The sequence below is a fragment of the Xiphophorus maculatus genome, chromosome 12 (assembly GCF_002775205.1).
Source record: "Xiphophorus maculatus strain JP 163 A chromosome 12, X_maculatus-5.0-male, whole genome shotgun sequence".
NCBI lineage: Eukaryota > Metazoa > Chordata > Actinopteri > Cyprinodontiformes > Poeciliidae > Xiphophorus > Xiphophorus maculatus.
The window spans coordinates 19,715,374-19,727,956 of record NC_036454.1 but is presented as its reverse complement, the minus strand read 5'-3'; the positions used below and the strand labels follow the sequence as shown (position 1 = coordinate 19,727,956).

General features: G+C 39.3%; 1 protein-coding gene across 1 annotated transcript in view; it reads right to left on the bottom strand.

Moving 5' to 3' along the window:
• LOC102236204 (versican core protein-like) overlaps positions 1–12,583 on the bottom strand; it is a 28,931-nt gene that overhangs the window by 3,317 nt on the left and 13,031 nt on the right. Inside the window, exons 7-11 of the mRNA XM_023343324.1 lie at positions 6,869–11,890; positions 6,666–6,779; positions 6,470–6,583; positions 2,596–2,754; positions 2,226–2,308 (exon numbers count right to left, since the gene is read on the bottom strand). Coding sequence (XP_023199092.1) covers positions 2,226–2,308; positions 2,596–2,754; positions 6,470–6,583; positions 6,666–6,779; positions 6,869–11,890 — 5,492 coding nt within the window. The remainder of the gene's footprint in view (positions 1–2,225; positions 2,309–2,595; positions 2,755–6,469; positions 6,584–6,665; positions 6,780–6,868; positions 11,891–12,583) is intronic.

Here is a 12,583-nt window from a genome sequence, read left to right as displayed (position 1 = left end):
TAGACTCAGCAAAGCCAGTTTGCTTTACAAATTTGGCACAATGTATAAAAAAAACTGTTAGATCTACAACCACATATCATCACATTGTGACTTTATCGCCATGGTATGTTTGGCATCCATGTTATTGCACTATACATGTTTTTGTGAACACTTTTCATCAAGCAGCTTGCATGCCTATGATTTAAAGTGTGCCCCTGCCAACAAAAATCACTACATGTGCATATGAGTGTCCAGGCAGTATACACACAGCTGTGATGCTGAGGGCCAGTCAGGCTGCAGTTGATACTAACTGTAGTCTTTCAGCATGTCCAAGGTTCAAACACTTTCTTCAAAGCTGTGACGACCCCCCACTCTTCACACAATCTCTTGCCATCATCCCTCTAGGCTCTGGTGCTCTGTCATTATGGTTAACAAACATACTCTGACTTCCTGCTCTGCTCACCTCAGACCAACAAATGGTTGACCCGTCAACTGCCTGACAAGTCTGCATCTCAATTAAAATATTCAAGCAAACTCCCCAACCCGATCTAAACATGCATTCTGAGATATTTCAACAAGTATCTTTTCTGTTCTCTTTCTTAGCATTAGCAGATTTGTTCTAAGCTTTTCACCAGTAAGTACGATTTCACAGTTTAAAAATATTCTATTTATTTGGATTCAGTTGAGTTGACCACCCACCTAAGCCCTTGGGGTGCTTCGAGACAAATTTTTTTTAACCTAAGTTTGAGCACAGGTGCTGTCCATCTGTGTGTCTGTTTGGTGGCCCTTCCCCCATGTGTCTGCCTGCTTGGTGGGTTCTCTCAGGAGGGAGAAAGGATAAAGCGGAACCATAAAAGTCCACGCCTGCCAGACCCCTTCACACAACCTCATTCACAACCTCATCACCTCTAAATTGGTCACTGTTTACCTATTAACCCTTAGGCTTTCTTTCAGCTTCCTCTGCACCTCTACTTTTGTGGGATCATCATATTAGTCCACACAACATTAATGGAGACAGTAATTAGGTTTTATTCTGTAAAGTATCTGGAATTGCAGCAAAAATGCATTTTCAACATTTTGCATTGTCATTGTCAATTAGAAACATAAACTTCAATGTGCATTAGTGATTTTTTGTTATAGCCCAAAATAATGTACCACAGAGTTTCACCCCAATTTTACATCTGAAAAGAGTAATCTGCATTTATATTCTGGCTTGTAGAAAACAGCCTATTTGAGTACTTACAGTTTGTTTCAACATTGGCTTTATTAAGCCCACTGCTCCATAAAATTCACATTGTGGAATGAAAAAAATGTGTATACCACAAGCTATGTTTAAAATTCTATCCACATATTATATTATCATATTGTATATATGGCTGTAGGTTTAAGATCACTGTTCTCATAGAAAATTATATTCTACCCTGGTTTTAAACTTTTGCAGCCTCTTAAGTTTTCTTCCAAGATTGCCCTGTATGTAGCTCCATCCATCTTGACATCAACTCTGACCTGCATCCATCTCCCTTATGTGTTTACGTGACATAATATATAAAGACGAACACAAATTCTTGGCCAAAGAGCCAAGAATTTTGTAAATCAAAGTGCACCAATGGATGACTTTTATGGTAAAAACTGGTCGTTTTTACCATAAAAGTCCCAGTGTTAACTAAAAAATACAATGAGGTAAGACATTTACATTAGTCCCAATTATAGTTAGTCATAAGCAAAATCCAATAACTGAAGATAATATGCAGAATAATTCCTATACAAAATATATAATGTCCACATATTTTTGATCTGTTTCTATAAAGGAAACCCAATTCTAGAATAGTACATTGTGTGGTTTGGGATTCCAACTCACAAAATGTAAAACATTTCAACATGAATACTTTTGTAACACACTGATTAAGCTGTTTTGTAAACAGTGCTTTCATGAAAGATAAGCAGCCTTCCTTGCCTACGTTTTTCAATTTCCCTTATGGACCAACTGATTTCCATAGAATGGACTTACACTCATTATGTGATTTAGAGGTGCTTTACAGCCTAATCTACATCAGGTTTATTACCAGAATAGTCACAGGGGTGTATTGATACAAGCTGGAGGAGAGTGAGAGTCATGAGAAAGGAACCAGAGCTCACTTAAAGGAGCAACTCTCCCTAGATCACAGCCTCCGTCATCTGTATCACTTCCAAATATTTACGCTGCCATGTTTAGGGAGAATGATATATGTCAGAAGGCAGTGTCTTACCACAGGGCTGCCATCAGTCCAGCGGAAGTCATTGTCAAACATCTTATCATTCAGGCCAACCCACTGGTAATCCTGTCCAAGACCTGCCATTTAGGATGGAAAAACAGCCGATTACAATTTTTTATTTTCTAATTTTCAGAATGTGCAGTTACAAAATGTAAAAAATAAATAAATAAAGATATCACAGGCCTTTTTACAGTCTGTTTTATTTCCTGCACCATATGTTCTGCTACTGTTTGGGCTTTTTTTTGTGTGTGCACTTATCAAATACCTGGTGTTGTTTCCCTTTTCTCATGAACAGCAAACATTATGATGAAGCAAAGCATGTTCCTGGACTTAGGGACTTTCTATTAAAAAATGTGTTGCTTACGGTTGACAAACTGTTGTTCTTCATGGGAAAGGATGCTGGTGAGATGAGCTCCCTGAATGCGGCACTCTCGCTCTGCAGAGTCCCAACCTTTCCTCTGGGGGAAGAATTTGTAGCAATGGCCTTGAAACTTGTGCCAACCATAGTCACATATTTCAGTATCTGATGGAAGAGAAGATGAGATGAAGTTTAAGTGTGCAGGAACTAAAGGATTTGTAACTTAATAGCCTATTTCAACAAAACACTAATCTCTCTTGGAACTTGAAAACATGAAAACACTTGTAACACTGCATAATTTACAAAGAGGAATATATAGATAAAGCCAACTATGGCCATTTAAGAATCAAGTTGTCCCTGATACTGTTTGTAAGTTAAAATGAACTCTGTTAGGCAGTGGTAAAGGGAAACAGGAAATTAACTATTCAAGCGAAGTGTGAACAATCTCGTATAAACTGAAACAAGCATGCCATATGATTTCTGTCAAAGTATTTCTTTACAAGTCCTACATGAAAAATCACAAAATCAAATATTGATTACAACTTAGCCTCAAAGATCAGCTGGTGTTGCAAGTGTTGAGTTGTCAATAGAGTTTTGGATAGATAGAGTTGAAAACCCCCAAAGGTATTACAAGCGTAGCCTACTTTGTTGTTATTTCATGAACTAGTTGTTCCCTCTTTTCATTTGGCAAAATATCTCCATACAGCTGACTCTGGATACATAATATGGGTGGGTGGAAATCAAGGAGGGCGTATCCACACAAAATTTAGGGTGTAGGCTAGTTAGGAGAAATCAGTCATAGATGTTTTCTAATTGTTTTTTCCTTGTCCAACATGTGTTGTGAAGATTTAAATGGAAACCCAGTATGTTGAAAAAGTCAAAATTTTGCTTTCCATTTTAACTAAGTGAGAAAAGGTCCGTGGACCAATTGGTACCGGGTCGCACAGGAAATAATTAAATGTTTCCGTTTTATGCATTATCTGAGTCTGGAGGATCTTTTATTTTGAAAATCCTTTAACCGGATTCTCTTGGTTACTTCTTGCGCGCCAACATTGAGGTTACACAAGCAGCAAAATGAGTAAGAAACAGAAGTTTCTTTGCGAAGGGGAAAAGACCCAGAGAAGAGACAAGAGAATGAATTTATCCCGCATTATTATTCCCACATTCCAAGCCCGCTCTGCATGATATGGTGACCGGCTCGCCAATGAGGAAATGATGCCTTCAAACTGCTTCGCCACGTAGAGACCAAGCAAGCTGTGCATATTCAACACGTCGGGTCTCTCTCATCACGCCCACATGGGACCATCTCATTACAGAGAAAAAACTCAGGGCTCCCATTAATTTTTTCGTTATCGTGAGTTAAAATTTTCATGCAAGTAAAATGTTCGTTTTTTTTGTGGCGCATCTGTATCTTATTTTGAAGGTGTAAACGTTACCATAGCAACCAGAGTCAGAGAGCGTTAGGGCAGTGGTCGAGACGAGAAGAGCTTGTGAGTCTTAAGTCTGGTTCACACGGCACGATTTTAGAAATGTCAGCCGATTTCCCAAACCTCTATCACCACACAGAGCTGATAAAAGTCCAACAGGTTCGGTCGGTTCGTGTGTCCAGCCCACACAGCGGGAGCACCACACCACACATGAACCGATTCCACTCACAAACATCCCGATTCCAGAAGAAAATCTCGTAAAACCCCAACATACCATGCGTGAATTTAGAATAGACAAACACGGATGACGATGTAGAAGCAGCAGCGATAGTTTGTGGACTCATTTTAAGCGAGCTAGTGTCAGCGTGGAGCCCCGACTGAATGAATGGCCTTATCGTTAGAACTATGTCGGGTTAATGAAAGCTGAAAAGTTACCGGGTTTATAACTGCGGTACCAGTTTCGCTCCAGTTCCTCCCGTTATCATTTCTGTTTATGTTCCTTGTACGAAATGCTGTTTCCACATGTCGTCTCTGATGTCCACCGGATTCTCGGTTGGCTTGTCAAGTGTTTGGGATTCCCTTCCGTGTTTACGTCATTGCGCTTTCTGATTGGCTAGCTGTCACATTCAACAGGCTGCGTTCTTGCTCCCAGTCAAGGAAAACCCCACAGGCTGCGATAAAAGGGTCAAGACAATCCAAAATGTTGGGGACCAGTCACTGATCTAAAGAGCTTGTCTAAATGGGCTCTAATTCCTGAAAAAAATCAAGGCAAGCTGAGTTATAATTCTGATGTAATGACTAGTCCTGGTGTAAATTAACGTAACGTGAGAGCAAGGGGTCGTTGTGAGCAGAAATAAGGAATAAAGAAAGTCCTGAAGTGCAAAGCAGTCATCAGTAAAGAGAACCAGCTTAGTGTGCCATCACATGATGTGGTCATTCTGACACATTTCTGATCTAGGAACAAACTTATCAAGTTTGTGTTGTTGAACAGTTATGGTAATCTTGCAGGGACACAGAGAAAAAGGAAGGGAAGAAAATATGATGAGCAAAACATGATGAGTAAAATCTGTGCACATCATACCTTTGCCTGAACTTAGCATTGGCTCAGCAAACTTCTATATTTTAAATATTAAAAGCTCTTTGAACATTTACTGTTAGGCCTTAAGTTTCTTAAGGCACTTTTACTCAAGAAATTCTGTATGTGAGGGTTGGGGACTAAAGGAGGATTAAGTAAAAATAAATAAATAAAAATTCAAGTTTTTCTGATGTGGGTCACTCTTAAAGTTAGACAAAACTGCTTGATGATTTCATGTAGTTAAAATCTGGGAAACCTTTGGAAGATGCTGGACTGAATAAATTTCAAGCTACTGTGGCAAGGCATTTTAACATTTAATCAAAACAATACATCTATCTCTAATTTCAAATTGCATTTTAGATATCCGAAATTAGATATTATAGTTCTAGCCAAAAAAAAGACGTACTATGACATAATGCTGGGTAACACAGATGCTGTGAAAGATTTAAAACATTTTCCAGATCACACATGATTATAAAATATAAGAGCAAAGTCTGCTCATCCCTTTGGGTCACTTTCACTATCCTTGGTTGACTGGTAACTGCACTAAAAGGAAACAAACAGCATCAGTGTTCACGCACAAGTGAACCAGGGTCCACGTTCAGGTGACCAGTTTTAGATTGTTTGATCCACAGCATGATTCATATCACATCTACCTAAATCACACTATTAAAGGAAATAATTTCAGTTTGTTTAAATGGGACCAAGTAGATCTGGCTGTAAAATTGGCCTTAAACAAGCAGTGAATACTCATATTGTTCTATTGAGTGTAAACATGGCTATAAGACTCAAAAAAATAACGTCAGCCTGGACATCGTTCATTGTTATTCTGGTTAAATTAAGGTTTATAGTAATGTTAGTCAACTCGCTGCAATTGAAATTAAATGTAATGTGGAATTTTCAGAGAAAAAATGCGGAATTTGTTGCATGCATTTTTAAGACTCCTTAATCTCACGATTCAAAATTACTAACTGCCAAACAAATAGCTTCATAAGCAATCCTCTATATGGGGATAAAAAGCTAAGCTTAAAGATATGATTTTTTTCCAAGATCTTTTTATCTAAATTCAACTATCTGACACCGAAGGGAGGTTATAGATTGGCAAATATACACAACAAAACATGAGTCGGCATCGTTCACCATCAATCAGTGGTAGATCTAGAATTAGACTAACTTAATTTCTGGTTTGTTCATATGGTATTAGGATCATACGTAGTTTATGGTAAGTCCCAAAATATGACCATATAAAGAAGCTGTTCAAAAATTAATTAATCCATCATGTCATAAAAACCTCAATATACACAACAATATGAGGAAGTTGCATTTCTAATAAACTGACTTTGTTAGGAAGGAGAAAACCAATACAAAGTGAACTTACCTTTCTCACAGTAAAGCCCAGAGTAGCTTGGGAGACACACACATGTAAAGGAAGCCAGCCCATCAACACATGTGCCTCCATTACGGCATGGATTTGACTGGCACTCATCAATGTCTGTGGAACAACACAGTCAAAACAAGAGTAAAAATGTACAGTGTATGTGGTAGAAAATTTCTAGTATTGATCAATGTCATACCCGTTTCACACTGATGACCAGTGTAACCCGGAGAACAGCTACATGAATAGATGCTGCCACTCTTGAAGCAAGATCCTCCATTCAGACAAATGTTCTCCTTACATGAATACATTCCTGTTGAGTAAAAATTATAAAGACTTAGGCAAAGTTCTATGAGCATAAATACTTTGCTGTATTGATAGAAAAAATTGAATTAAATGTACCAGAAATGTCCACTGTCTCGCCAACAACTGTGTGGCCCACATCCAGTCTTATTTGGACGGAGGGGGTTGTTCCTTCTTCTATTGCTGGATCTCTTTCATTAAGGAATGGAAATGTTGACGTTTTCCTGTTGTGTTTTTCTTCTTCCTCAGAAGAGGATGAAGGTTGTGTGGCTAAAGATGTACCTAATTCTACCTGGTTTGGTGACTGTGTTGTTGATGTTGTTAATTCTCCATGGATACTTGATATTGTTGTAGCAGTTGCCTTGAATACAGTCTGGGAAGACTCACTGGTAGATGCTTTGGACAGTGTGGAAATATCCACTTCACTAGTGTTTGATTCTGAGGTTTCATTGTACTGAGAAACAGATTGAAGAAGTTTTTGGTTTCCTGCACCACTGACTGGGGCATGATGATCATTGTCAGGGTAAAAGCTACTCTGTGAGGATGTTTGTTTTCCAGCGTTTGCATCAGAAATTTGTTTTGGGAGAGCTGTCACATGACTTGCCAAACCATAATCAACCTGACTCACAGAATAATTACCAGGATGATAACTGGTTGATTCTTCAACCAGAAGTTTTTCATGAGTTGTGGACATAGGGTAAATTGTGGCTTGTGATAATTCTTCAGAGAAATTCTCTGGTTGTGGGTGGTATGTGTTTGTGATCTCTGATCTCACATGTTCAAATGACTTCTGAGGTGTTACTACAGGTGAAACAGTTGAGTGGAATTTAATTATATAGTCAGATGAAGCTGAAGCTGAAATTTCTTTGAGAGAAGGGCTAGAGGAAACAAGTTTACTTGAAACTCCAGTTACTGAAGATACTTTAGTTTTTGTTGATGAAGTCATTGATCTGTTTTGATCATTTCCAGCAGAAAAAGTAGTAGTTTGGGCTGTATGTCCACCAAGGATTTCTTTAGAACTTGAATATGTTGACTCAGTAGTAGCTTGAGTTGATGATAACAAAAAAGACCTTGAGAGGTCAGTGACTGAAACTGGATCTGTAGTTACTGGTGAAGGAGTAAAAAAAGGAGCATTGACAGCCCCTGAGCCTTCCGGTTCTTCTCTTAAGTTCATCTCTTGTGTTATTGTAATTGCTGAATCAACTCCAACTTCCTCTGTCCGGATAGTTGGGTAAAATGGAGAGGAGGAAACTGCAGATATAGTATCAAAATTAAAGAATATATTATCTTTTGTGATGACTTTGGAGGTGGAACTTTCTTGCCTCAAATTATATGTGACTCCAGAAAAAAGTTTATCTTCATCTTTTGTATCCTCTGTGAATAGAATGGATGCACTGCTTGATGGTTCAGATGGATGCAAGATCATAGTAGGCATTTGTTTAGTTTGTCCAGTCTCAGTTTTGTCGTGACTTGGCATAACAATCACAACCTGTTGTTCTTTGTTACTATGATATCTAATACCAGGAGATGGTGTGGATTTTGATAGGATATATTTTATATTAGTGTCACTGCTAGAACTATTAACTGTGTGATCATTTATAACATACTCTGTTTTATGAGACGATTGTGTTGCTTCCTCTTCTATTGCCACTCCATCTTTATCTGGACTTTTTGTTCTTGTATCTGGATGTTTTATTGGTTCAAAACTGAGGGGGTTTTCTGTATTTGAGAAATGTTCAACCCCTTTTTTGGAAATCTGCTCACTAAATGTTGTTTTAATTGAAACAAGGGTTTCTGTTTCATCTGACATGTCTCCAAACGTGGCATCAGACACTGCTTGAAATGTTGACTCACTGGGGTTGGCATCAAAAGAACCATTTCCAATGCTCGGATCAGCAAAATGAGTCTCTCTGTTTGTCATGTGTGGGGCTAGAGTGGAGGAGAAAAGTTTTTTGGCAGGTTGTGTACCAGAAAGACTTGTTAAAGATGGACTTTCAGTCTCATCTGTTTCAGCCTCATCTGTTGCAACAAAATAATCATTGTGAGATTTTGTGGTCAGTTCGGCATGCTTTGCATCTGATAAGCTTGCTGCAGAGATTGCTAGGGAAGATATTTCGACAAAGGGTTGCTGAGCTTCTGTTTGCATTTCAAGCATTGTGTCATCTATGTCTGCAGATCCTTCGAAGGCTGAATACTCCACCTTATTGAAATAATCAGATTCTGGTGATATCACCTCTTCACTGGTAAAAGAAAAGTTAGGTTCATTAGTGGACAATCTTGTAGTGACTTCAAATGATGAAACTGAGGGGAGAGTTCTTTGTTCTGTTGAAAAGCTATCAATTTGTTCTGCTGTTGTGGTTTCTGGACTGATTAACGAGGAACCTGTTGGAGATGCCATGTGTTTGCTGGACATTTCTCCAGGGTATCCACTGGTATATGGATTTGTGTTCCATCTATCTGTAATGGCAGAACTTGATGTTTCAAATGAAGTTTCAGATTTTGCTTGAGAATGGGATGTGATAAAAGTTTGTTCTGTTTCAGTAGATTCCAATGTTGGTTTTGCTGTGCTGCGGAGTAAGACGGCTGGCGTAACAGCAGTTTTTGACACATCACTTGTTTCAGATGTGTATGATTCTGAGACTGAAGCTGACTTTGTGCCTATTGTTGTGTAAACTGCTGTTGTCTTCACTGACTCATCAGTAACATTAGAATGTGTTTGTCCAGCACTTTCTGGATCTGTCACAATGAGCTTTGAAGCTGTGTCAGGTTGAATACTTGATTCACTGATTAGAGGAATGGACTCCACCAATACAAACATTGTATTCAGTTCATCATACTGATCTTGCAAAGTTGTGGACGATGAGACAAACGGAGTAATCGGAGAAAGCGTTGATGGGCTCATGGGTTTACCATCAGAGACAGCAGATGTTGGGAATGCGATGGCAATGGTCACAACTGACTTGTCAGCAAAAGCAGCAGAGCCTTCTCCAGAGGTTTCGGGTTCTGTGCTTACTTGAATCGTCATAGCTTCAGGCGATTGTGTTGTCTCATTGACGATGTCAGATGACGATAACCCTGCAACAGTAGAGACTGGTGTGGACATGTCAATGGTTTGGCCTCTAGTATAGTCTCTATCTACTGGAGAAGCGGCAGAAGAACTTTCTGTTCTGCCCGTTACTGTGGAAAGTGAAGGTGCCGTTGTCTGACCTGTTTGAACACTGTCATCATCCTTAGGTAGAAGATTTGTTGTCTTCTCAGTGCTGAACAATGATGAGCCAGTAGAAGATGCAATGTCTCTGCTAGACATTTCACTTGTTGGTTTACTTGTCCTATCTTCTCTTGTAATTGGAGATTTTGAACTTTCCTCTGGAACTGCTGACGTTTCCTGCAACTTCACTGTAGCAAGAGTCTGATATGTTTCAGATGACATTGATGTTGGTTCCTCTGTGCTCTGGAGCGCTGAAGCTGAAGAAACATCTGTTTTTGAAGTGTCACTTGTTTCGGCTTTTCTTGATGTCGAGACGGACAGAATATTGAAAGCAGAAGAGCCAGACGTGGTTTTAGTGATGGGTGTCTCAGTAGACTTAGTGATGTTTTCACCAGAAGTACCTTGTTCTGTTCTCACAGAGGCAGACTCTGATTCAGGAGATGTTGTTACTGTTGTTGTGTCAATACTGTAGAGACTGGAAGATCCACCAATAACGGTTATAGATGATGTGAACAAGTCTGTACTCACAGTTCCTGAACCGTCCATATCTTCTGTAGTAGCACCAACACTTTTCTCTGGCTTTTCGGTAAGGGATGAAACTGAGGGGAGAGTTCTTTGTTCTGTTGAAAAGCTATCAATTTGTTCTGCTGTTGTGGTCTCTGGACTGATTAACGAGGAACCTGTTGGAGATGCCATGTGTTTGCTGGACATTTCTTCAGGGTATCCACTAGTATACGGATTTGTGGTCCTTCCATCAGTTATGGCTGAGCTTGACGTGTCAAATGAAGTTTCAGATTTTGCTTGAGAATGGGATGTGGTAAAAGTTTGTTCTGTTTCAGTAGATTCCAATGTTGGTTTTGCTGTGCTGCGGAGTAAGACGGCTGGCGTAACAGCAGTTTTTGACACATCACTTGTTTCAGATGTGTATGATTCTGAGACTGAAGCTGACTTTGTGCCTATTGTTGTGTAAACTGCTGTTGTCTTCACTGACTCATCAGTAACATTAGAATGTGTTTGTCCAGCACTTTCTGGATCTGTCACAATGAGCTTTGAAGCTGTGTCAGGTTGAATACTTGATTCACTGATTAGAGGAATGGACTCCACCAATACAAACATTGTATTCAGTTCATCATACTGATCTTGCAAAGTTGTGGACGATGAGACAAACGGAGTAATCGGAGAAAGCGTTGATGGGCTCATGGGTTTACCATCAGAGACAGCAGATGTTGGGAATGCGATGGCAATGGTCACAACTGACTTGTCAGCAAAAGCAGCAGAGCCTTCTCCAGAGGTTTCGGGTTCTGTGCTTACTTGAATCGTCATAGCTTCAGGCGATTGTGTTGTCTCATTGACGATGTCAGATGACGATAACCCTGCAACAGTAGAGACTGGTGTGTACATGTCAATGGTAGGGCCTCTAGTATAGTCTCTATCTACTGGAGAAGCGGCAGAAGAACTTTCTGTTCTGCCCGTTACTGTGGAAAGTGAAGGTGTTGTTGTCTGACCTGTTTGAACACTGTCGTCATCCTTAGGTAGAAGATTTGTTGTCTTCTCAGTGCTGAACAATGATGAGCCAGTAGAAGATGCAATGTCTCTGCTAGACATTTCACTTGTTGGTTTACTTGTCCTATCTTCTCTTGTAATTGGAGATTTTGAACTTTCCACTGGAACTGCTGACGTTTCCTGCAACTTCAGTGTAGCAAGAGTCTGATATGTTTCAGATGACATTGATGTTGGTTCCTCTGTGCTCTGGAGCGCTGAAGCTGAAGAAACGTCTGTTTTTGAAGTGTCACTTGTTTCGGCTTTTCTTGATGTCGAGACGGACAGAATATTGAAAGCAGAAGAGCCAGACGTGGTTTTAGTGATGGGTGTCTCAGTAGACTTAGTGATGTTTTCACCAGAAGTTCTACTTTCTGAAAATGCAAAAGAGGCTTATTAAAATGTGTTTACCATTATAGAAGATAGCACAACAATCTCATATAGTTTTTTATTGTTTTTATTTTAATGCTTAAATATGGTTTTATGCTTAAATTTCTTCAAATACACATGTCACTTTTAGTAGCATATTTAAAACTAAAACAGTTTGGTTACATTTATTTGGTGGGAAATACATATCTACAAAGTGACACATTTACCCACATTCCTGTTGTTAAAGTTGCAATAGGTCTCAAAGTGTGGTTGTGAAGAGCCAGTGATTTACACCTTTTAGATCTCTGTAATCTTCAGCACCCCCTGCTCCAATATTAGGTTATTAGAGCTTTGTAGAGAATGAGATCTATGTGTTGCAGGACTCTCAGCCTTGAGGACAGCTGTTTGAGACCACTGCTTTACAGCAATGGTATCCTTCACCAACAGCACAGTGCCTAACAAAGGTATACAGTACAGACAAAAAGTTTGGACACAACTATGTGTCCAAACTTTTGGTCTGTACTCAGTTCAGACCAAAAGTTTGGACACACCTTCTCATTGAATTCAATGAGAAAGTGTGTCCAAACTTTTGGTCTGTATTGGATACAGACCAAAAGTTTGGACACACAGTTGTGTCCAAACTTTTGGTCTGTACTGTATGTCTTCAATACCAAATAACATTTTCTGGATGGGAAGAC